The sequence below is a fragment of the Schistocerca cancellata genome, chromosome 7, assembly GCF_023864275.1.
Source record: "Schistocerca cancellata isolate TAMUIC-IGC-003103 chromosome 7, iqSchCanc2.1, whole genome shotgun sequence".
NCBI lineage: Eukaryota > Metazoa > Arthropoda > Insecta > Orthoptera > Acrididae > Schistocerca > Schistocerca cancellata.
Window position 1 is genome coordinate 365,518,333 of NC_064632.1, and position 27,586 is coordinate 365,545,918.

At 38.0% G+C, this 27,586-nt stretch overlaps 1 protein-coding gene across 3 annotated transcripts in view; it reads right to left on the reverse strand.

The window, feature by feature from the left end:
• Positions 1-27,586, reverse strand: part of LOC126092008 (polyphosphoinositide phosphatase) — a 178,695-nt gene that overhangs the window by 98,220 nt on the left and 52,889 nt on the right. For all 3 annotated transcript variants that reach the window (XM_049907387.1, XM_049907386.1, XM_049907385.1), the window contains 2 exons: positions 18,345-18,627; positions 17,970-18,165 (listed from right to left, as the gene is read on the reverse strand). In XM_049907387.1, the coding sequence (XP_049763344.1) occupies positions 17,970-18,165; positions 18,345-18,627 (479 nt within the window). The remainder of the gene's footprint in view (positions 1-17,969; positions 18,166-18,344; positions 18,628-27,586) is intronic.

Sequence of the window (27,586 nt, forward strand, 5' to 3'; positions counted from 1 at the left end):
TTGGTGGCCAAAATCTCTCTTACATGTATCTGTTGGGTTTATTAAACTTATGGGAAAATGCTACAAACATATCCACCAATGCAATACAAAAAGAAAGCGGCATACTTAAATGCCAAAATTAGATACTACTATACTGGTATTGGACCAGAGGCTGTGTATGATGCTGAGAATCTCACACTAAACAATAAATATCTAATGCAGAAACTTGAGACCAAAGAATGAAAGATTTTGAAAAAAATCTTGGGTTCTATCACAGAAAACAGCAAGTACAGAAGTACTATGAAATGTATAAGCATGTGAAGAAGATAAGTGAAATGATTTGGAACACAAGGACTACCTTTTATGGCTATATGATACAAATGTTCCCAGGAAGGTTATCTGCTCTGAAGATAAGTAAACCAAAGGGGCATAGTCCATACAAGTTGAAAAATATCTATGACAAGTGGACACTTCTCCTACACATATCTCGGTATGCAATCTGCTTAAGGAGGAGCTACAAACAAATAAAGGTTTCCAGAAAAAGCTAAAGCTGAAAACATGGAAGCCATGGTGCTAAGAGAGAAAAGAATGTCACCAGAAATGAATGCAGGAGCAATGAGCAGCAGCTAAAGGTAGGAAAAAGAGACAGTTGAATTGATGTGGTCCCTAGCTAGCTGAAAGAAAGAACAAATAATAATAATAATAATAACAATAATAATCCCATGCATCTCAATGTCCTGCAGAAGTCTTTCAACTGGATGCCACACCGGTGACTTACGAGTACATGTCCATAACCTACACTAGTAATTCTAGCAGGGAAATGGAACCTGAAGTTTAATGTGGAATTCAAACTATGTGTCCTTCCTGAAAAGTCTGCACATCACTGAGAGGTGAAGGCTAGGTTAAAGACAGATGGGTATATTCCAGGATCTGAGCTGGATTCAATCCCATAACTTTTTGGTGTCTACACCTGCACTTTACAAGTATGCCACAATAGTTAACGTCTTTGGATGAAATCATTGTACACAGTCGAGTGACATTAATGTGACTACCACCTCTGTTGGACATCAATGTGCAATAACCAGTCACAAATGGCAGATGGCAGCACTAGCAGAGGAGGATATACAGGGTGTCCCATTTATCTTGACCATCCTAAATAACTGTTTGTCCAGATGCAAATTACAAAATGTTTCAAGCAGATGTTCTTTAGCCATCAGGGGGACATCAATCAGCATGGTTGCCTTCATTGTAGCTTTTTTTTTTTTTTACAAAGAATTGAACAGCAGTATGACTTTTTTAAATGGCACTCTGTATATCTTACTCAGTAATTCATTTCCTCTCCTAAAGACCTATTCAAAAACGCTTCACAGTGTACCATTCACTGAAACAACATTATTAATCACATAACACAACATTGACTTTGAGTCCAGGATCACAAACCCATCCACTTGCTGGAGTGGTCAGAAAACAAATGAAAAACAAGTACAAAAACCATAACACAAAATTGACTTTGACTCTCCTGAACCATTGCCCAGGAGTAGAACATTCAAAGGTGTTCAAAGTGGTGACCCTGGACACAAATACACTGATGCACTCATCTTATTATTATTATTATTATTATTATTATTATTATTATTTACTGTTTCCAATGCTGTCTGCTGAAGAGAATTACAAGCAAGCACAATACTTCCCTGCATGTCCTCTGGAGTTGTCGAAATATCGCGATAGACAACGTCTTTAATGCATCCCCAAAGAAAAAAAAAAGTCCAGAGGATTTAAATCAGAAGACCTAGCAGGTCAAGTAACTGTTCCTCCATGACCAGTCCATCTGTCAGAATACCTTCGGTTCAGAACAAGACGTGCACGCAAGGCATTATGTGCTGGACATCCATCATGTTGATACCACATAAGCATTCTAGTCCTTAGTGGCACTTCATCCTGAAGAAGAGGAAGAATTAATCTGAGGAAGTTGCACACACTGTGCCATTTAGACTACCATTGATGACATAAGGGCCAATAATTGTAGTGCCAAGCATCCCACACCAGACGTTAACTCTCCACTGACGCAGATGTTCCACCAGTCAAAGCCATCGTGGGTTGTCGCTGACCAATAATGCATGTTCCTTATATTTCCTTGTCCTTTGTTTGAGAAGGAACATTCATTGGTAAAAAGAACATTGGAGAAGTAGTTAGGGTTTGCAAGGATTTGCTGCTGTGCCCACTGACAGAACTGTAAACAATTCTGGAAATCACTCCCATGCAATTCTTGATGTTGGTGTACATGGTAGGAATGGAACCAGTGATGTGTAAGAATACGAGGTACACTGCTTTTAGGAATGCCAATCTCGTGTTCAAGCTGTCATGTACTCACATGTGGATTCATAGCAACGAAAGCAAAAACAGTAACTTCAACAGCTTCATCTGTACGAGTGCTATGACAATTGCGCTGTCGTGAGTTGAAACTTTGATTCCTGAAGTGTCACAACAAGATGAGAAAACATCCATCGGGAAGGTGGGTTCTTGTCAGGATATTGCTCTATGTACAGTTCCGCTGCCTGCATAGTATTTCGTATACCTTCAACAACAACAATAAAAGAAACATTATGTTGATGCAGTTTGTAGGAAGGACAGCCTTTACTGTATGCCTACTCTACACAACAGTATTTAAAAGGACTAAACTACTGTACTAAATGTACCCATACATAAGACAACAGTATTGCAATTACTGTTCTGCTAACTTACATTCCCCACAGATGAGCAGCATTTCTACCTTGTCTTCGTTGTTGTACATTCTACTCGCACAACTCTTCAACTGATGATGGTTGACAGAATGATGGGTGTGCATTCTACTTATTTTTACGTTTGCCCTCTGTCAGCATCAGCATGTGGATGTGTTCCATTATCCCGAGTACCTGCACCAAGCTCTGGGAGCATCAACGTCAATGTTGTGTTATGTAATTAAAAATATTATCTTTCAGTGAATGGTACACTGCGATACATTTTTGAGTAGGTCTTTAGGAGAGAAATGAATTACCGAATAAGATATACAGAGTGCCATTTTAAAAAGTCATACTGCTGTTCATATCTTTGTAAAAAACAAAGCTACAATTTGCTTGAAACATTTTGTAATTTGCATCTGGACAAACAGTTATTTAGGGTGGTCAGGATAAATGGGACACCCTGTATATAGCAAGTCCAGCAGGCATGGAAAACAGTACAGTCATTGTTCTAATGCAGAAACGAAGCGATTTATCCAACATCCAAAAGGGTATGATCATTGGCTTTTGGGACAAGGGTGGAAGCATTACCAGAATGTCTATGTTATTGAACTTTTCACATGCTGTCTTGGTTAAAGTATAGCATGCACGGCTAAACAGCCCTATCCAAAATCTGTGCCGGTGCAACTGTGGTGCACTATGGGCCATAGATGACAGAGGTAAATGACTGTTGCAGAGATGTATCTGGGTAAATAGACGTGCAACTGTTGAGCAACTGACCGCCCAGACGAACAGAGGGGTTTCAACAGTCTCTCCTCAACGACGGTTCAGTGAAAGTTGCTGCGTAGGGGCCTCCGCAGCAAGTACCTGGTTCATACGTCCGTGCTGACCACTGTTCAACGGTGATAAAGGAAGGCTAGAATTTACATGCCAACACCACAAATAGACATCCAATAAGTGGCAACAGGTGGCCTTTTCAGATTAGTCACATCTGATACTCCATTGGTGTAAAATGTCTAACAGCAAATACCAACAACAATCATCAGAAGGGTCCAGGCCAGAGGAGGGATCACTATAGTCTGGGGAATGTCTTCATGGCTTTCACTGGGTGATGACCTCATTTTGGAAGGCATAATGGGTCAACAAAAGTAGGATCTACCCTTCAGAACCATGTCCATCCCTACATGCAGTTTGCTTTTCCTCGGCATGATGGCATCTACCAGTAGGACAATGCGACTCAGCTTGCACTATAAGTGTGTGGTTCAAAGATCACTAGGATGAGTTTACCATAGTCCTTTGGCCACCAAACTCCCCATATTTAAACTCAATCGAGAATTTATCAGACCATCTTGATTGGGCTGTTCATGTCATGGATCCTCAACCGAGAAATCTAGCACAGCTGGCAATGGCACTGGAGTTGACATGGCTCCTCATCCCTGTTGGTAACTTTCAGAACTGCTCTGACTCTCTTCCAGAATGTCTCACAGAAGGCTGTACTGCAAAGATTTTTGCATTGATCATGGCAGAGGGCAACTGTGGAGACTGGCCGCCTGGCCTCGTGTATTCACCCTGTAAGTGGAGGATAAGTGGTTGCTCCTTCAGCATGGTCAGAGCAGGCAAATGGGGTGGGGAAGGGGAGGGAGGGTGGGATTTACTAGTTATTGGGGCTCCAATGTTAGGCACAATATGGAGCCCCTTAGGCAGATAGCATTCAGGGCCGAAAAGAAAGCCAATGTGCACTAGGTATGTCTGCTGTGGTGCCTCATCAGATATATGGAGGCTGCCTTGGCTGTGGCTATTGAGCGTGCAGGGTGCAGTCATATGCATTTCATGGCTCATGTTGGCACCAATGATGCCTGTCACATGGGTTATGAGGTGATCCTCAGTTTGTGCAGGAGGCTGGTGGAGATGGGGAAGACTGCTGGTCTTACACATAGGGTGCAAACAGGGCTTGCAATTTGCAGCATTGTTCCCAGAATTGATTGCGGTCCTTTGGTTTGGAGTCAAGTGGAGGGTCTCAACCAAATGCTTTGTCAACTCTGCCATGGTCATGGCTGCAGATTTATGGACCTGCATTATCATGTGCGTATTTGTAGGACTCCATTTGATAGGTCATGGGTGCACTACGCAAAGGAAGCAGCTACTCAAGTAGCAAAATAATTGTGGAGTGCGCATGAGGGTTTTTTAGGCTAGGCGGTAGTTTCAGGTGCTCTGATGAACTCTCACCAGTCAATTCACAGCACGAGAAGTCAAACAGCATTCAGAAAAAAGACACTTTGACTCCCACAATTTTATCAGTAAACTATCAAAGTAATTGTAATAAAGTTGAGGGGGAGTGTCCGTTGCAGTTCAAAAAATATTATCGCTATTGAGGTCAAAGTTGAGTGTGACAGTGAAGTCATCTGGTCATGGGAACAGGTGTAGGTTAAACTAAGTTAATTGTTGGACGTTTTTACTGGCCATCAATTCTGCTGTGATGGTTCTAGAGTCACTCAAAGTGAGTCTATGGTCAATAGTGCATAAATGTCCAGATCATGCAATACTAGTTGGAGGCAACTTTAACCTGCCAAGTATAGACTGTAATGTCTATGGATTCATTGCAGGGGGTATAGACAGACTTACAGAAATACTTTTCAACATGTTTTCTGAAAATTGTCTTGAGGAGCTAGCACAGCGGCCCACATGTCATGGAAATATCTTAGACCTTGTAGCTACAAATAGGCTGGACCTCATCGGCAATGTCAGTAGAGAAACAGGTATTAGCGATCATGGTGTCGTTATAGCAACTATGATTACGAAAGTTAAAAAAATCAGTCAAGAAGGCTAAGAGAGTATTTCTGCTAGAAGAAAAGAGCAGATAATCAGTTATTAACAGCTCACTTAGACAGTGAACTGCCATCATTTAGTTCCAGTAAAATGGATGTAGAGTAATTATGGGCAAAGTGTAAGCAGATAGTAAATCATTGTCTGTAGAGTTACGTGCCTAATAAGTGGATGAAGGATGGACAAGACCCACCATGGTTTAATAATGAAATTCTGTGGATGTTGAGGAAGCAGAGACTGCTGCACTCACAGTTCAAAATGGATTTTGATTTCCAATATAAGTTAGTAATTCTGTGGATAATTTCCAAATCAGCAGTGACATACACAATCTGAATTACATGAACGAATCTGATAAAGCAGATGTAAATGAAAACATCAATATCAAAAGAGATGTATAATTTAAGCAATTTTATGTATGAGCACAAGTGTCTGTCATATTACATTTGAACCAGCTTTCATTATGTGCAAATTCAAATTATGGATAACAAAGGACAATCCTTCTGCAGCAATCAGTGAGGTGTACATTGAGTTCCCACAAACAGTATAACTGAATAATATCACAGTGTCACGCCATTGATGATGGTGTCTGCAAGCTCTGTAGGAAATGAATGTTATTCTTCTCATAAAACTGTTCTTAGCGAGGCTTGGGGCTCAATAGTAACAACACGTCTTCCAAAAGGACTCCAAACATGTTCTGTGGTATTCACATGACTGCAGAACAGGTGAATTCCTCTTATCCTGGGATCTAGCTCACCAGCCCCTTCTTTTCATCCTTTCCCAACTTATCCCTCTTTCCTCTCCAAGGAATAAACTATTAGTTCCAAAAACTAAGACAGTGTATTTACTTTTATAGATGTCAATCAGCAACACTGACATTTCTCCAGAAAATAATTACTGGCCACCAGGCATATACTATAATAGGTAGTACTAAGAGGTGATAGAAATTGACAAATACACTAATGAAGCAATGGAAACTCCACGTTGGAATGTCAACACTGTATGGAAAAGAGAGATTGCTATTTACTGTGAAGTTCACAAGTTAAGTTGCAGACAAGCACAATTAAAAGACAATTACACATTAGTTTTCAGCCAAAGTCTTCATCAGAAAAGAAAAGAGAAACAGAAAGAGATTAACATACATCATTCATTAACACAAGGAAGCATACCTCATGCACGCATGACCAATTCTGGCAACTCAGACCAGAATGCTGCCAAGTTGGCAGTTAAACCAACAAAGAAGTTAAATTTTTCACTCCTACTACCTCCATTGTAAATGTCATTCTTATGCTCCTGACTTAAAAATAGGTCAGTCTTAAGCACCAAACACAAATGTATGGTGTCTGTCATCTGTCCATTTTACTACTAATTTCCCATTATCCTTGCAGTCTTTGTATTTCCATTGCTCATGGTGGTTGTTATAGTCATCAACATAAATATAGCAGGATGAGGATGTGGCCAGGGTATGGCTAGTGGCTTGTAAATGTTGGAGTGATGTTTCCAATTTTTATGAATTATAGATTTCATCACTGATGGATATGTTTAGATAGGTTTTGGCTCTTGGAGTTTTTTGTTTTCTATATTAATGTGATAAATTCAGACTATAGATCTGAGGTTTCTGGTCAGCAGATCATGAGAAGAATGATTTGTTTGGTCTGTCGGTTTCAAATGCCAGTTCTCTAAATTTTCTCAATAGTGTTTCCTGAAAACAATATTGTCTTCCTCCCATGGATTCCCATTTGAGTTCACAAAGCATCTCAGTAAACTTGCATGTTGATCAAACCTACTAGTAGCAAATCTAGCAGCATGTCTCTAAATTAGTTCAATGTCTTCTTATAATCCAATCTGGTGGAGGATCCCAAACACTCAAACAGTAATCAAGAATGGGTTGCACTAATGTCCTATATGTAGTCTCTTTTACAACTGAGCTCAATTTTCCTGAAACTCTCCCAACCCTTCACCTTCCTTACTACAGTCCTTACATGCTATTCCATTTCATATCACTCTAAATATTTATCAATATCACTCTAAATATTTAATCGATGTGACTGTGCAAAGTACGACACTACTAATGCTGTATTCTACCACAGTTGTTTTTCCTACCCATTGGCATTAACATACATTATCCTACATTTAGTGCAAGATGCCAATCACCACATCAACTAAAAATGTTAACCAAGTTGTCTTGTATTCTCATACAGTCACTTAATGATGACACTTCCCTGTACATCACAGTGTCGTCAGCAAACAGCTGCAAAATGTTGTTCACCCTGTCTGTCAGATCATTTATGTGTATTGAGAATAAGAGCAAGCTTATCACACTTTGTCTCTAATGAACATGTAGTGTCAAGGACAACATATTGGTTCTATTTTTTAAGAAGTCTCCAAGCCACTCACATATATGGGAACCTAATGCATATGCTCAAAAGTTCGTTAACAGTGCATACTTTGGCACTGTGTCAAATGCTTTCTGGAAAACTAGGAATATGGAATCTGCCTCTTGCCCTTCATCCATGGTTTGTGGGATATCATGTGATAAAAGGGCAAGCAGAGTTTTACAAAAGTGATGGTTTCTAAATCCATGCCAATCTGCGGACAGAAGCTTTTCTTTCTCAAGAAAATTTATTATATTTGAACTCAGAACACATTCGAGAATTCTGCAGCAAATCCATATAATGGATATGGGTCTGTAATTTTGTGGGTCTGCTCTTTTACCCTCCTTACACACAGGAGTCACTTGAGCTTTTTCTCCAGTCATTTGGGATTTTGTGCCCAGCGAGAGATTAATGATAAATTCAAGTTAACTAAGGGGTTAAGCCACAAAGTACTCTTTTTAAAACTGAACTGAGACTCCATCAGAACTTGGCGACTTATTTGTTTTCAACCCTTTCAGTTATTTCTCTACACTGGGATGCCTATCATCAATAACTTTTCGTGAGATTGGTAGGGTCCAGCAACTGTTATCTGCCGGAACAAAATGCTTCTGCCTTAAAACTAGGTCAGTATTTCCTTCTCATCCCATGTAAGTCTCCCGTGACCCGCAGTTCTTGGTGACTTTCCTGAAATCTACCCCTTTTCCTAGGCCTCTCCAGTCATTTTCCTTCACCCTTCTTCCTTCCCCTTCAACCCTTCTGCCTGAAGAAGAAGCCACTGGCTCTGAAAGCTTGCCAATTACAACAGTCTTTTATGTGTGTGTTCTACCAACACTTGGTGAGGAGATATTGTTTTTGAAATTTATAGAAAATGTAGCAGTAACTAACAACTATTGATATGCTACAAAATATGTTCAATTCAGTTCAATCTCTTTATTCACCCATTAACAATATATTTTGTGTGGATGCAGCCAATTCATAGCCAGGGCTAGTTACAACAGAATTTCTTATATTTAGGGTGTTTACAGGATTACATGTAAATACAATCACCTTACTAAAGTATATGTAAATAATTTTAATTTCTCTTTTTCTGGTATATTTCAGTCATATAAAAGCTGTGTGTTATTAAATTTTGTTTTAGCTCTATTTTGATTTTATGAAGTTCTTTAATTTTCTTTATTGTAGCAGGCAATGTACTGAGAAGTATTTTGGGTTTATAATGTACACTTTTTTGGTGAACGGCTTTTCTCTGGATGTTTCTACAAAAATCATCTCTCTTTCTTATTTTGTAGTTATGAACCTGACTGTTTAACATTGAAAATTCATGGTGAGTTCCCAGAAAGCACACTCATTCATAAACATTTAAGCTAGAAAGTATCATTATCTTAAATTCTTTAAATATTTTCCTGCATAACTGCCTATGGGGAATCCTTTTATTATCCAAATGACCCTTTTTTGAAGTCTGAAAGGCTGTATTGCCATAACTGTATTTCTTTAGAAGATCACACCATGTCTAAGCAAGCAGTTTATATAAGCATAATAGGCATACAACAATGATTCAATGCTATAACAGTCCCAAAGTATTATTAGCACATAATAGAATTTACTTGGCTTTTTTATTGAAAACTTCTAGATGCTTTTCCCATCTCAAGCGCTCATACACCCATATGCCCAGAAATTTTGTGTGTGGTGCTTGTGCAACAGACTGATTCCCCTAACTTAGTTTTTATGCTGCTTCTAACTTGACTTGTAATATTACTGAAATTCATCGATACTGTACTGTTCCTTATTCATAGTCAAACTATTATCCCCATTTTCCTACCTCATTTATTGTCTTAAAGACATTCTGCTGTAGCTTATCCTCAGCACATTCTTTTATAAAATTGCTTGTGTCATCAGCAAACATCACTGTATCTGCGGCCCTCAGAGGGTTTGGCAAATCGTTTATATATACCAGGAACAACAAAGGGCCTAATACAGGACCGTGGGGCACTCCACAGTTCTCGCTCCCTCTTCCTCTTCCTCTCCCCCTCCCACTCTTCCTCTCCCCCTCCCTCCCTCCCTCCTACCCCTCCCTCCTACCCCTCCCTCTCTCTTTTTAATATGATTGGTATTCCTCACCTTCATGTGATATTTGTACTCTCTGTTATCTGTCAGAGAAACAAGCCTTGAAACATTTGAAGCATTTACACACAGCATTTATAAACTTCCAAAAATGCTCAAAAATGTACCTTTATGTAAGAAGATATACATTGAAATTAGGAGGAATGATTGTCTGAATAACAATATTGCTGCCTAAATTTGGATACAAGACAAACATTGATATTATTATATAGTATGGGTTGTACTGTTTACAGCATTCACCACATAAAAATACAGAATATTCGAGGGGTGTTCAATAGGTGCAACACTTTTTTTCTTAAGCCAGGCTGATTTTATCCAGGATTCCAATACAGCATATTATTCCCCATACTTTTGGCTGCAAAACCCTATTTTCCAAATACTCTCTGTTCAATGTGATGACCTTATGCCACCTTACTGGCAGGGCCTGTATACCTGTATGGTACTACTATACTGGTCGACATCAGAGCCAATGTCTTCCTGCATCAATAACCTCCCCGTCACTCACGTACTCCTTCATGTGGATTTTATTCTTCATTGGGCTGAAAAGACGGAAGTTGCAAGGTGCGAGATCTGGGATGTATGGGGGATGAGGAAGAATAGTCCAATGAAGTTTTGTGAGCTCCTCTTGGGTACACAGACTTGTGTGAGACCTTGCGTTGTAATGGACATGAAGTGTGTTTCGAATTTTATGGTAACAAACATGGTGATGTCATTTCTTCAGGTTCATGATGGCAGCACAGTACACTTCAGAGTTGATCGTTGCACCATGAGGGGGAACATCAAACAGAATAAAGTGTCCCAGAAGACCATCACCATGATTCTACTGACTGACGGCATGGCTTTGAACTACTACTTCGGAGGAGAGATGGGGTGGTGCCGCTACAGATATTGCCATTTTGTCTCCAGTTCAAAGTGATGAACCCTTGTTTCATCACCTGTGATGATATTTGATGAAAAATGGTCACAATTAGCCTCATAACATGCAAGAATCTCCACATGGATGGTCCTTCTTTGCTCTTTATGGTCTTCTGTCAGGCAGCAAAGAACACATGGAGCAACTCCTTTGAGTACACCAACTGGTGGACGAGTGTGTCAGCACTGTCAACAGAGACAACTAGTTGAGCAGCAAGGTGTTTGACTGTGATCCTCTGATCATCTCAAATGAGTGTGCCTGCCCATTCCAAAATTACATGAGTCACAGCTGTGTGCAGCCGGCTAGCACATGGGAGACAGGACATGTTTGCCTGACCTTTTTGCAATGATGTCAGATGCTGTGCCTAGAATCACCAAACTTTGGTTCACTGCCAGGTCTCTGAAGTCATTCTGCAAGCACCTATTAGTATCTACAAGGCTCTGGTTTTCCACCAAAAGAAACTCAATGACACTTCTCTGTTTGGAGCGCATCTGTTACAAATGCTTCTTAGAAGTCTCCATATAGCATCTCCACCCATCAGAACATCATGAAACTATAGGGGCTAAAGCAGGAATATTCTATGATGTTGCACAACAAATTCTGTATTTTTTCAATTCAAATTGGCCAAGGAAAAAAAGTGTTGCATTACTTATTGAATGCCATTCACATCAGGATGAGAATATGAGTTTTGATCAAATCAGAGAAAGATAATGGGAAAACACCACAAACATTGTGCTTAAATCTAGATTTTTGAAGTGAATTTATCTGACACATGTAATCTCACTCCTACACAAAGGAAATACCTGAAGTTGGCTTATATATGTAAATATGTGAAAGATATTCATTTTGCAGTTTGCTCTTTTATGATACCTTCTACATTACATGTAAAATTTTTGGAGCCAGTTTACCATTCTAAAACGACAGCAAAAATTCTGACACACAACTAAGCTTATCTTCCACATGAGGCAGCTAACAATGCAGGTGTTTTATACCGATAACTGTTTTTGGCATGGTAAATATTTCCTGCTTGACAAACCCCAGAAAGGTATACCATAAGTGACCTTTGAATCTAGAACTGATTCACAGTTTCAATGTATCGTAAAGAATACAGCAACACAATTTTTCTTTATTTGGCTCTAATTATTATGCGCATGTCAAATTACAGACAGCAGCTACATTTGTGTACAAATGCAAATCAAATTTGGACTTGATGAGCACATTTTTAACATATTTGCGGCAATGTCTGAGTCTCATTTGTGCACAGTGCTCGAGAGAGGCTGAGGTGCCATCATGAAATGGTTAATGTTATAATAAAATGAATCATTCACAAGAACAGAATCAACTCCATCGTAATTGTTGGAACCATTTGAAAACACTGCTGCTTTACATTTCTTTAAAGGTCTAATGATGTCACTGCCTCTGGAATCACCCTCAGAATCATAAAAACATTCATTCACACAGTCATTCAGATCTTCATTCTCACTAGGAACATTTGAACTATCATCATCAAAAAAATCAAAAATTATTTCAGGTTTGTTCATTTCCTTCTGTTCCCTGGATATGGTCATCTCTAAAAGTAGGAGGAACTTCAAGATGAAAATACTAACTATTTGAAACATCAAAATACAATCAAAATGCTAAATAGGTGAAAAGTACATGAAGGCAATCAAGTTTGATACACTGACAATTGGTGTAAACACCTAAGTAGATGAAATACTTAAAATATATTATCTCAAGGTCTGTCCATACCAGATGGTGCATGAGACATGGGTAAACTCAAGATATGTCAACAATGTTACTGATATGTTTCAATCATTTGAAAATGACTATGGAAGCAGAAATCAGGTGACTACATGAGACACATAGCTTGTTACACAATAATTATAGCCAAATAAAGAATAAATTAAGTCACCTAACATTTTTTACAGACTTTGGATCCCTTTTCAGATATCGTTTGCTTCACAACAGACTGCAAATGCACTATTAAACATAAAATGGTAATAGATTTAAATGTCTCCAAAGTTATCTTAATTAAAGATCAAAGATCTAGTACAATCATAGAATTAAGATTTATATTGAAGGTTACTGTCTTTTGATGGCTGCCAACAGTTCAAACTTCAGCATATTAGGGCTGATACTGGTCTTTTCCCCTGATGTTTGTTATTCTGCTCAATTTTTAAATGATTTTTTCAATGTAGCACTACTACTTGAACACACTTCTTATAGTCTTGGAATTTTTCTACTTTGTGATGGAATGCACTAGGCCTGCAGCATGATCTTCCTTGTATAAGGGAAAATTTTGAGCAGGCACCTACCAAATATGTTTATTGTGCTTATCAGTTTCAGAGCATTGTGGCTCCATTTTCGATGCAAACAGTTTGTAGAGCGCTGTGCAAGTAGTGTACATATGCAACGTTGAAATGCTGTCCAGCAATAAAAAAAATTTAAAAAGAGCTAGATGACCCTTGCATTTATGTTGGTTAAAAGGATGAAGCTTTAGAATTTTGAGATTGGCCATCAGGCAAAAATGTCTTCCTTCATGTTCTTTCTTGTATGTATCTGGATCATCACGTTCCAATTAACAGTGGCATAGGTATGTTTTCGATGATTAATTTGCTTGTGACAATGAGTGAAATTTGGGCTGTTACTATTTTATGAGTGTGGTACAGTGCTACCTGTACACCTACATCCTTACGATAAGCTTTTATTAATTAATGTTCAAAGAAATTGCTTTATTCATGCCTGTAAGTAGGACTGAGTCAAATGCTTCCAAAGCCACATGGCATGGCATTACCTTCTTTGGGCTTGTTAGACTAAATGGGGGCTAGGTGACGTGAACCACTACAATCGAGGCGATTGTGATAGGACTCATTTGAAGAGCAGTTACATGGTCCTTCCTGTTGAGTCAGAAAGGCCAGTCAGATACCAGGGTATAGGAAACTGGTTTTCTGCATCCCACACTGAACTTGGCTGAAAAATTCAGCTACAACATAAAACAGATAAGGCAGGCATTTTCAGTCTCTGTGGTTATTTAAAGAAGACAAACCTTCCTATCTGTAAACATGAGCAACAGATATTGGGTTTGAGGCTACATTCAGTGGAGTGGCAGGAGATAGCAGTGAGAGCAAATGAGTCATTTCAGTAAGAGCTAATTATCCCAGAGTATGACAAAAGACACTTTGACAGAGGTTCATGTTGAGTCCCAGCATTTTTTTTTTTTTTTTTTTTTTTTTTTTCCCCACTGCATGGGACGGACCAAAGTGGCACAACAGGGGGATGGAGCAGCTGTCAGTGCTGATGAGGCATCATCAACAGTGAGAGCCATCATGCATTCAGTGGCCGAGGCTTTGAGACTTGAGGGTCTCTGCCATTTAGAGATGCTACGCACATTGACAGCGCTGATGCCCATTCTGCCAATGTCAGTGGCACTGACGGTATCAAACCCGAGGAGAAATGTCAATCATTGTTTCTGAACCTCTGTGAACAGCTTTGCTGGATATCAAAACTAATATAAGAAAGGAGCCTCAATATTTAAATTTAATTATGCAGGCTGGTTCAAATTTAAGGTCTTAAGACATAAAAAGTCATTCAGAAATGGTCGCTGATGAAACAAACTGTAAATTTCAAAATTTCAGCATAGAAGTAGAGACTGAAGTAAAAACTGTTAACATCACATGAGATGTATAGGAGATGACCTTGTTCACTCTGAACAAGCATACAGAGGATGTTCTGAAGAAAGTCTGGGAGAATGCGGAAAAGTAAGCTAACTTTCAAATCAGATTAAGTCAGTAGAAACTGTTTCCACTTCCAAGACCACTCAGTTAGAAAAATATTTTGCTCTTTATATGACATCATATTTGACATTGAGTGTATAAGTATTTATTTTCAAAATTGCAATTTTGGCCATAAGGTCATTATCAAAAGGTAGACTGTAAATGACTGTGCTTCAGCCCATGTCAAAAATTAAAAAATTCTCTGACATGTACACATCATTGACATATCTGAGCCTTATAACAATGTTGACATGTAAATAATGCACAAGGACAGTGGTTTATTGGATTTGTGTTAATGCTATTAACACTGTTATAAGGTTCAGAAATGACAATGACATGTGTACACGTCAGAGGATTTTTAAAGTTCGGCATCTGCTGAAGCACAGTGGTTTGCAGTATGCCGCTTGATTATAACCTTCAGCCAAAACTGTAATTGAGAAAAATAAATGGTTTCAGCAGTCAATGGTGAATATCATTTTTTTAAAATGTTTTACATGACTGTGAACCCCTGTCATGATAGTTAATCAAAACTCTGCTTGTCAACTGCAATAAACCAATAGTTTGCAAACTAGTTGTGCAACTTTTATTTCAGGAGTAGAGAAGAGATTGAGGGAATGTGTTGTGGTGATAGACAGGCAGGTCCATGAACTCAGTGCAGGGCCACCAACACAAAGCATTTGTCACCATACAACAGGCCGAGCATGACAAAAGTGTCAGCAGTTTTTGAGAGCAGTCTGGCAGGTGAGACTGCTCACCAGGCAGCAGCCTGAATGGGTAGAACTAATCCATGGATAGTTAACAAACTGCATGAACTTGCTAATGGATCCACAGGTTCAACTGGAGTATAGGGAACATGAGCATTGGGCAAACCCCAGTGCTGTTGCACTGTCTGTCTGTTTAGTGCCTACTGAGGGGGTGCAATGAACGATGAAGCAGGAAGTCTGATGAAAAATGATAGGCCATTCCGTTCATGGCAAGCATAACCTCTTAGTGCCATTCCTAGATGACTGAAATTTGGAGGGTGATTGGAGGGGGGAGGGGGAAGTCAGCTAAGTATCACAAATAGTTAATTGATAACTTTAAGAAGTGGTTTACACCTGTGACTTTATCCAATCTACAGCAAACCCACTGGTTCAGCCAGCACCTCACAGCTGAAACAAAACTATAATGGGACATTACAGGAAAATACTGTGGGAATTACCCAGTGCAGAAATTTTTAGCAGAGTACTGGGGGTGTTGCTGGCAACAGTATGTTAAGTGTCACGTAATGACAGGTTCTCATTACAAATTGAATTATGGGATGTTGTGGAAATTATTCTTGCACTTAGTCTCATTACTGCATCACCTAGACTTGCTGTTTGAATCAGAGGAACTTACAGCTGTGCTATATCAGACGATGACTTACTGGGTACATAGACAACTAATTACAGTACCAACCCAGATTACAGGAGAATCACTGGACCTTCTCTCAGCATTGGACAAGTTCCAAACCAATAGAGATCAGTGGGGGCCTCGGCTCCTGTTAGGAGAAATGTTGTAGCAGGAAGTAGTGAGTAATGAACTGCATTGCAAAACAGAAGAGTATGCTTATTTGGTATGAAAGGTGGTAGAGGGTGAAACTGACAGCGCTGCTCTTAATCGCTCATGCATCATGATAAGGGCACTGCAGTTCCTCCTGAAAGTTTATCTGCTCTTACAGAACAGGCAAATTGTGGCTAGTCCTCCTGATTCTCCTGGTGGAGTTCTTTACACCAAAGGAAAATCTGGATTCCACTGATCAACAGAGATAGGCTAATTGTCCACAGAATGCACTTGAGGATCTGCTGGCAAAGTAAGTACATTAGGGATGGCTAAGAATTCCGTATGTGTCTGGAACTCTCACACACAAGTGGATTCCTGTCACCTTAGTGCAGACTTCCACCATTTCCACACCATGCTTTCAGAGTGAGAAGAGGACAAAATCATGAATGTGCCACATTAAATGGCAATGCAGTTACACAAGGAATGTGAAATAGCATGTTTCATACTCAGCTACACAGATCACAAAAAAATTCAATATTATTAAATTATTTTTGGTGTGCTGAAGACAATAAAATTTATACCTGGTACAAACTGTCAACATACAAAGAGATGTAAATGATTTTATGGATTTTCATCACTCAGGTTGCTGTAATCATGAGTTATTTAGTTACACAATTGAAAAAAGCCTTTCATGCACTTACATTGATCGAAACATTGTATCATCTCATTATGGAGATATGGGAAATCACACTGAAGGAAAACAACATAGGACTGCAGGACATTTTTAACATAAAATAATTCATCTTTTAGTTCTCTTTTTGTGCAAACAGCAACAGGACCTTGGAACTTCTTTTATACCATGAGCAAATATCAAAATTAAACCATCCTGACATGAGTCTGCCGAACTGAAAAAATTCATGCCGTCTAAAAAATATTGCACCAAATGCTGAAAGAAACAGTGTCACATCCCACAGCTAAATGAAATGTCATGCTGTACTCAGTAATTCCAAGAAGGGCCAAGCAAGGCCAAGACATACTGAGTAGTTTTGGGACCAGCCAAACCATGGACAGCACGTACGCAACGAATTGTTCAAGCATAGCTTTTGCATGCCATGGTTGACTCTGGAATAGACAGTAAGCCCATTACAGTCCCAGTTCAGGGCTTCCAAAGCCACATGATACAGTACCCTCTTCTTTGGGTTGCCCTTGGTACAGGAAATTTGGGCCAGGTGAGGTGGACCACCACATGCTGATGGTACAATTTTCAGACATGGTGTTTTTACAATACTTGCACAGCCCGAAATGAATCATTTACATGTAAGACAAAGATACAATGCTCCAAAACTGCTATGCAATAAAATCATATTTGGTAGCTGCGAGGCAATTTTTTTTTTCCTTATACAGCATCTTACAAGGCTTGTCACTTCTTAAATACATAACAGACAATATTTCCCATCAAGGCCTTTAGACCCCTCAGATTTCTTCAAGCACTGTTTCAGAGCCCTCATCTGCTCATCCTGCAGTGACTTAATTTTATGGTATGTAAAATCAAGTAGACACTATAATGTAAGTAAATGCTATGAACACTAATGGATATTATAGACAAAATTTTACTTTCTTCAAATATGCAACATACAGACCAGAATCTATCAAAGAACCTGTGGGAAAGTTCATACCATTATTCTCTGTAAGCCCTCACATCAAACATTTTGCGCAATACCTGGAAGAACAGATTATTTATGTACTGTACCTGCTGTTTCAGCAAAAGGATCACTCAAGTCAAAGCTGATGGCAGGCTTAGGAACTATTTTGCTAATGTCCTGACTCCACTGCGCAGGAATGGAACCACGAAGTTGAACAAAGGCACTAAAATGGCCCAAAATCAGGGAGGACAGTCCTGAATCATGAACAATCTGCTCTGTTTCAACTTCATTGGCTACATCACCCTACAAAGAAAAAAAGGCATATTTTGTAAAATGTTTCACCTCTAGTATTCCTGACCTGCTCTATTTTATAATAAAAAACAATACCATTGCTAGAGTAAAGAGAAGTTAAAAACATTCTCCAATTTAACAACATATAAATTGATACTAAACTTCTTTTATTTGTGTAGGTTCATACTCACTTGAAAATTAGCTCCTCTCTTAAGAAACCTTGTGCCTGCATATCTGTTTGATCTTCGAGCTATAAGAGTGATGTACACAGATCTTCCAAAGATGCTTATATTTGACTGCCCCACAAAGCCGTGTGTTACATAAAGGATCCAATCTGGATGCAGAGACTTCTCTACTTTACTCAGAAGATAGCTATTCCACACAAATCTGTAGTTGGGACTGTTCCGGACTCCATAGTTTAAAACTTCAGGATGTCCCTCATTAGGTTTATTTTTAACATCATTCAGTATTTCACTGAAAATCATAAGAATTCCCAATTGAATTGTAAATTTAGCCAGAAATAAAACAGTGTGCGTGCATGACTGTTTATGTTAGTTTAAAACAAGAGGTTAAGTATAATTCTAATATAAATGCAAACTATACATGGGAATGATCAGTGTGTTACCATATAATCACTAAGAAATAATATTACTCCCATAAATCAATTGAAAGGTTCCACGATAACTAGAGTTTGGAAATTTGCTCCATAAAACATGAAAATAGCTAATTAACTGAGAAAGATTGTCATTTGCCATTTTTATTTCTATAGAAGTGCTACTTAATGCCTACAGCAAACATTAAAAGCTCTGTAAGTGCAACCATACCCATAGTTTACACAATTAGAAGCTTTACACCAAAAAAGAGGGCACCAGCTTCTTGTATGCTGTAAACATATATGGCCAGAAATGGATTTGTTTTGTGCATACAGAGATAGGCTTCAAAGCTTGCAGTTTTCCATATGACTGTTTCAGAAGTTGATGTTCCAGGCCTTCAAAAGTAGATGTGCCAATCACAACACAATATGACCATGATCAGAAACGCTTTAACTAGCTTCTATGCGTAGCTTATAATATCTATCTCAATGAGTATATTTGTACTCCATATGCTACCATATTGTGTATAGCAGAGACAATATGTAGCTATTTCACCCCCTTTATATTCCGTTTAATGTTGTTAGACAGGAACAGCTTTCATAAATGACTGAGAAAAAAGTCTGGCACAAGATGCTGGAGTTGGCAGTCATGTGTGTTTGAGGTGTGTGTGTGTGTGTGTGTGTGTGTGTGTGTGTGTGAAGGCTGTGGCCGAAAGCTGTATGTGAGTGTCTTTTAATCGCGCCTGTCTGCTGCTTGACTTTTCTTCTTTACAGTAAGCAGCAATCTGTCTTTGCCTACATTGTTGACATTCCTACATGGTGTTTCCATTGTTTGAGACAGAAGAGCTATTCTCATGAGAGGCCAAATGTGTGTAATTTTGCCATCATGATCATTACATGAGATTTATTTAACAGAAAATAAAATGTTTCTTTATTCATCTTAAAACATCTGAGAAAAATAGAAGACTAAGTCTTTGAAGAAGAGCATAATTTTTTCTGCAGTTTCTTCACTGGGAAGCGCTTACCATTTCTGTGAAGTTCACTTTCTGACTAAGCAAAACCAACAAACTGTACAACTCTTCTTTGAATTTGTTCAATCTTTTTGTTAATCCAGCTTGATAAGCTTCGCTGCCTAATAAACAACATTCATGAACCAATAAAATGAGATTTTGTGGATGAATATTACACCACTAGTATTATGCATTGCTTGATGATTGCTAAGGAAGAGAGACGTTTTGGACAGGAATGGTTGTAGGCAATGATGGATGACATGAAACACAGTATATACATAACAGAGGTGGGATGGTATATTTATTAGAGTGGTGCAAAGTTTCGTAGTGTTTTTGTTTTGCATGTTGGTATTCCAGTTGCTATTTGTCATTTTCTCATTTAGAGATAGTGGATGGAGCTGTGCATGCTGTAAAATGGAGTGCCAAGTCAAAATATTTCTGATATAATCTTCTGTTTAAGTTCAATAGAGAGGCGACAGCAGCAGAGGCAGCCAGAAACATTTGTGCTGTGTATGGGGATAATGCCACTGGACAGAACATGTAAGAAAATGGTTTTCTCATTTTAAGGATGATTGTTTTCACATTAGTGACTCTTCATGTTCAGGAAGACATTTGCAGAGTTTGATGAAGATCATTTAAACACATCAACCCACAATTACCCACATCAATGTACTCAAGAACTGGCAAATGTGATGAATTGTGATCATTTTACCATGGGGAAGGTTCGAAAAACAGGAGTATGGGTAATGCATGCCCTAAGCCAAAATCACAGAAAGCAGGAGGTGGTCACACATGTGCATCTCTGCTTGTTTGCCACCAACTGGCTCATGAACAACACTGACAATTCTTATTCCATAAGGTTTTGGGTCTGCAGCTGCATAAATTCATCTTCTTCTTCTAATATTTCGGCTGAATACTGTCCATCCAACTTCAGAATGAGCCAAGGTGACTTAACACTTCAGCACTTGCTACGACCTTTTAAACCCGAGGACCAAACCATTGTGTATGCAGCCAAAGATATTGATAATTATCTTTGGCCACATACAAAGTGATTTGGTCCTCAGGTTTAAAAGGACGGAGCAAGTGCAGGAGCATTAGTCACCTCAGCTCACTCTAAATGGCTGGACAGTATTCAGCCAAAGTTTTAGAAGAAGAAGAAGCTGAATTTATGTGGCTGCAAGCCCGTAACTTTATGGAACTATCTTTACACTGAGAAAACATGAAGATGCACTGGTCATTCCTGTTTTGTATCATTAATAGTGACAAGAAATGATGTCTTTATGCTAACATAAGCAAAAGAAACGAATGGTTGAGCCCAAACACAGCAGCAACTCCCTGTACAAAGACCTGCGTGTTTCCACAAAAGATAATGTTACGCATCAGGTGGAACAGTGATGATGTGGTTTACCACAAATTGCTTCCCCAAGATGTAACCATCACTGCCGACATTTATTATCAACAACTAAGGTGCCTTCCAGGTGCAATCCGAGAACAAAAACCAGGAAGACTGTGTGAAGTGATGCTACTCCACAATAACATTGTGGCATGTGGTGTAACTGCATGAGTTGTGTTGTACAATTTCAGCCAGATTACATTAAAACTAGTTACTTATTATTAATGTAACATGAGGTTTTATTTAATCACTGCTTTTCCTGGCCAATAAACCTTTTTTGTTAAAGAAATCTCCACCTGGGAACATCTACCTATGTTGTCTGTCAAACAGTGCAAATGTCACTAAGATCATTCACAAAAGTAATCATTTATAACCAACAAACAAGGTAAATGTATGATAAGTAATCTAAACTAAAGAAGAGTAATGATTTTTAGTAATTTCAGTGCTGCTGTTTAAAAGACTCTTTGCTAGTTGCAAGATCGTTTATCGAAATTATCACTACTGTTATCTTGAGGTGGCAATGCTTTTCTTAAAACAAAATGAACAGTTTTGTCACACAGTACCACATGTACACAACACTGATGTATTTTCCTGTCAAAATATTTCATAACAGTTGTTACAAAATTACCAAACTTCATGCATAAGCAGATAAGAATTTATATCATGCAAGATGCTGTTTGCATTCATAGACGTTTGACATGTTCAGTGTCTAACTGGTATTTATCAGCTCAGAGTGGGTCCTTGGCCACTAGTACACAATTATTATTGCAATTATAACTAACAACATTTAAGTCTGTATAGAAAATCAATTTAAAACTGCCACTGCAATATTTCACTAAGATGGCAGCTAACATAAGACAATCACTTATCGATTCTGCTTCAGGCTGTATTTTACTCATAATAAATGTTTTATATTAAATCTTTTCTCACCTTCACTATATGCATTAACATTCGAAAATATTTCTCAATGTTTTGTGATACATTAATATTCACTGTTTACCAACAAACTGCACTGCACATCAATAGATACTTTAGTACAGTTTTTTACTGACCTCTGTGTAACGAGACATCAGTTACATCCTATCAGTACAAAATTTGAACAAGAAGAAGGATTTTTCCACAAAAATAACAGATAACAAAAGATTGAGATTTTCATTATCTTTTTGCTTGGGTATTGTCTGAGATATAATTTTTTACAAAATATTAAATTATGTCATTGACAATAATTATTTATTATTTTACTAATGATGAAGTACATTTTATCAGCATCGTAAGAATATGGTCAAAGTTCAGTCACATTCCACATACAATGCTGTCATGAGTATTATTTTGAATAAAATATAGGTGTCATGTTACAACATCCTCTCAAAAAACACTATACAGGAGTTGGGTAGGGAAGTCATTCCTCACCCATCTTATTCATCTGATCTTGCACCATCAGATTTTCACCTTTTCTGCTCTCTGTTGAGCAACCTTCAAGGAATTTCTATTCTAGATGAAAATGTGCTCCAAACATGGCTTGGCAAGTTCTTTGCTTCAAAACCACTTGATTTCTACTGTTGTACAATCGAAAAGTTATTCTAGCATTGACAGACTGTTGTAAATAATGAAGGAGACTATGTTATTGATGACTAAAGTCTCTGTTATGTGTATCAGTTGTGTTTATTAAAGATGTAGAAAAATGGTACAAACTAATGCACCAACTGGATACAACGAAAAACTGTGGAGATTTTACCACTTGGGAAAGTAAGATAACAGACATAAATAATGCTGATGTTTGACTTAGGTTAGACACCCAACATAAAGGTTGGTATCAGACTCTCAGTGAGGAAAATGCCCTCCTTGGGCAGAAATGCACATTTTGCACCTGTTATTCATGCTGGCTATGAAACTGCTGAGGAGTCCTTGGAGGGGATATTTGTCCACTCCTCTCTCAAGGCAGTAAGCAATTGTTGCACAGTTCATTGAGCAACATGTCAGCCAATAGCACACCAAGCATGCTCTATTGGGTTTAAGGTTGAGAGCATGCAGGCCATTCCTTGTGTTCAATATCTACACTTTCCAGTGTTTCTGAGACCTCAGCAGTCCTATGTGGGTCAGCATTTTCACCCATAAACAGAAAATCAGGACTTACCATACCCCTAAACAGATAGACATAACCCAGAATAAACTTCCTCCAATACTGCTGTGCTGTAATGGTACCTAGCAGTGGTGTTCAGCCATTATGCGTAAAGCTTGCCCACACTATAACACCTAGCCCATATCAATGAAGTTCATGAGCATTCTGTGATGACTGAAGCCCAAGATGCTGGAGCTGGTGCTCATGTGTGCATGAGGTGTGCTTGCTTGAGTGCGTGAAGTGTGTGTGTGTGTGTGTGTGTGTGTGTGTGTGTGTGTGTGTGTGTGTGTGTGTGTGTGTGTGGTTTTTCACTGATGAAGGCTGTGGCCGAAAGCTTCATGTAAGTGTCTTTTACTTGTGCCTGTCTGCAATTTGATGTGTCTTATTTACAGTAAGCAGCAATCTCTCTTTTCCTACATTGTTGATATTCCTACCAGGAGTTTCCATTGTTTAATGAATGTCTTCCCTATAATTCAACTGATGTATTTGTTTTACTTTACATTCTTCTTGATTCATGATATGTTCTACGTTTTGAGGACCTCCTCACTATGGATTTATGGAATGAAAATCATATCAAATCTAATCTGCTGAACCAATATACATTCTCTAGGTGTGACTGATCCCAGCATTTAATAACACTTCTGATGATAACTTCAAACTGAGATTGTGACTTCTGTTTAACATGGTCTCAGAAGTCAATAAACATGCATCAACTTGGGGCTCATAACCTACAGCCTTTTGGGTCTCACAGACAATGAGAGCAAGTCATTTTTCACACAACCGCTGCACACAGAATCAAAGTGGTTTCTCACAAAGACTCTGTGCTCCCTATCATTTTTCAAGTTTGTTTTTTTTAAGCACCAACCCAACCACACATTCCGAGACTGTACCCTTCCTCAAACTATTCCATTTCCACACAGTCTTTATGTTTCATTCCATTTGTGTTTTGAACCATACTACAACCACATAAACTACCTACTTTAACCCCGCCCATCAAACAAGAAAACTAATCTGAAAGATGAGGCGCATTATATACCAGCTGGCTCATAATCACTACTCAGAGCTTCATATACTGACTCAATGACTGCTAAGCTGCCAATGAGAATGGATGTATAGATAGTCTCTACTAATAACAAATATGACCTGGTCACATAGCACACATTTCCATATGTATGAGATCAGAAAAACCACTTTTTTTAATGTCTGCAACTATGAATGATGATCTTTGAATTACTGAAAATATAACAAATTCCCTGTCATCTATACTTGATGGTATGGCTGGCCATGTAACAACAGCTAACAAACTTTCAGGGTTGAGATGACATGGGCCCTAAGAACCAAGGAACAAAGTACCCCTTCACACCAAGCAGGAATGTGACAACTACCAGTCCAAAGATATAAACCAATGTGAGATGGCTTCTATAAATGGTATGTACCGACACAGTCTTGTATGTAAAATCATCTTCTGTTGTTTTGTTGATAAATAAATAAAATAAATACAGGTCTTGTGTCTGCATTAATTTAAAAGCAGTCTGGGTTCTTGTTCCTCTTAACATATTTCTGAATTTCATATTTAACAACAATGGAAATTCCTGGATTGAGTAGTCCATAAAATAAAGGACAGGCAGCCACTCACATAGCTGGCTGATGTGTGGCACAAAGAAATATGCAGGGTCATTCCATGTCAAGTCACCCAGGCCTTGACACCAACCATGTCAGATTTTGATGAAACTTGGTACAATTACTTCTTTTATCATCCTGAAAGCACTTGTAAAATTTTTTTGCTCTATCTCTTATAGCTTTTTTTATAAATTTTTAAAGTTTTTAGATTTGGCGTTGTTTCAGCAGTAGGAAATCGTAACTTAAACGTGTCCTCACAACTAAAAAAATTTGTATATTAAAGAATACTCAAGATATCAGTATGAAATTTTGGAATAAGTTTGTGTATTATAATAAATGCTAAAAAAAATACCATAAAGATATATTAAAATCTTCCAAATGAAAAAAATTTACAAGTTTTTTATTTTTTTAGCTAACGGATGTTTAGTTTTACAAAAACTGCAATATCTAGAGTCTCTGACCTGATAGAAAGCTCAAATTTGTTTTAAAATACTCTTAATTGTATAGGCTATTATATAAAAGAAAAATTATGTTGGCTTTTTAACCTGTTTAATAGTTATCTAATTTTTAAAATAATATTAATTATATTTTAAAAATAAAAAGTACCAAGTGACTTAGACACCAAAAATAAGTTTTTGTCTTCTTGGAGTAACAATGTACGCTTGGATTTTGTTTTCTTACTCCTGTGTTTTGAAGTAAAAAATTATTAGTGTTAAATAGTGCTTGGATAGTATTTTATTAAGTTTATTCGAACTTTCAGTAAGTACTGTTACTTAGTTTACAGAGATTCTTTTCCAATATCCTATTAAAGTAACCAGAACAGTAATCAGACCAAAAGTGAAATCAGTATGTCAAATATTCAAACCTGTAGTGTAGGGTTATTTAAAAAATCTGACTGTTTCCAAACAACCTATACACCTTCAAAAAAGTTACAACCGGTATCTGAATTGAGTGAGGAAGAAAAAGATTTGATCCACTTACAATCTGGAATTAATCTGTGTGAATTTAAGAACATATGTTCACACCACAGCTACTACTTTTTAAATGTTTTTGAAAAGTATCAAACAACATGTGTAGACCCACTAACAAAACACAAAAAGCCCATCAAAAAATCGTTGAGAAGTGTAGGCTTGGATCTTTCTAAACAATTACTGACAAAAAATATTAGCATAAAACCTGGACAAAAGCTTTGCTCAACATGCCGTAACTTTTGTGAGGAAAAATTAAGAGTTGAAGTCAATGAAAGTGAAACAGATGATGAAGTCATGGTTGAATTAGAATCATTGGAATCCAGAAATGAATCTCTCGTACAAACAAACATTGCTCTTGATAATTTAGGTTTAACACTGATAAAGCTTCATGGCTTGTCAGAACAAAGTAAAGGGTCTTATTTTAAAAGGAAGGTTAGCAGTATTGAAAAGACTGCAAAAAAGGCAGTTTCAAAAGCATTAAAATATGATGCACCAAGTTCTGATGATGACGAAGAAGATACAAGTGTGGTTGAAAAAGCAAAGGATTTTGATGTAATGATTTCTCTTATGAAAGAGAAGATTTCATCTGTTGGGAGGTCTAGAAAAATCCAGATTCTGACCTTAGCTCCAGATTCTTGGAGTCGAAATAAAGTGATGAAAGAATTTAATGTAAGTGAGTACATGGTGCGACAAGCTAGAAAGCTAAAATCTGAAAAGGGTATTTTGGAAACTCCTGGTCCAAAAAAAGGTAAAAATCTTTCTGAAAATACAGTAAGACTTGTAACAGATTTTTATGAAAAGGATGAAAGTTCCAGAGTGCTACCTGGAACAAAAGACAAAGTAAGTGTTCAAAAAAATGTGTACATGCAAAAAAGACTCATTTTGTGTAACTTGAGAGACCTCTATTATTCTTTCAAATGGGAGAATCCCGAGGTAGAAGTAGGATTTTCAAAATTTTGTTTCTTGAGACCTAAATAGTGTATCCTTGCTGGTGCTGCAGACACACACACTGTATGTGTATGCAGTATCCACCAGAATGTTAAACTATTACTGGATACTGTGAAAATTGAAGAATCTTATAAAGACCTAATTAAGATGCTTCTGTGCAACACGGAAAACCAAAACTGCATGCTACATCATTGCGACAGCTGTCCTGCAAATACTGCACTGAGTACTTAACTGAAAAACTAAGTGAAGATTACGATTTAGAAGAAGAAATTGTAATCAGTCAGTGGGTTAACACAGACAGGGCAGAAATGATCAAACAGTCTATCAGTGTTGAAGACTACATTTCTTTATTGGTTAGGTCATTGGAAAAGCTCACCCCGCACTCGTTTATAGCAAAATCCCAATCAGCAGCCTTTAAAAGATTGAAAGAAGACCCACCACCCAAAACAACAATTATTGTGATGGATTTCAGTGAAAATTATTCCTTTGTTATACAAAATGAGATCCAAAGTTACCACTGGAATAGAGGTGGTTGTACTCTACACCCAGTTGGAGTTTTTCTAAGAAATGAGGAAAACAATGTTTTTGTTTCCAACCACTGTTTTATTAGTGATGACCAAGAACATGACACTGGTTTTGTTAACTTTGTACAAAAAGAAATTACAAAGTGGCTGCCATTACATCATACTAACATTGACTCAGTTCACTACTTTACAGATGGTTGTGCTGGGCAGTACAAAAATAGAAACAGTTTTAAAAATTTGACTGAACACTTAAGAG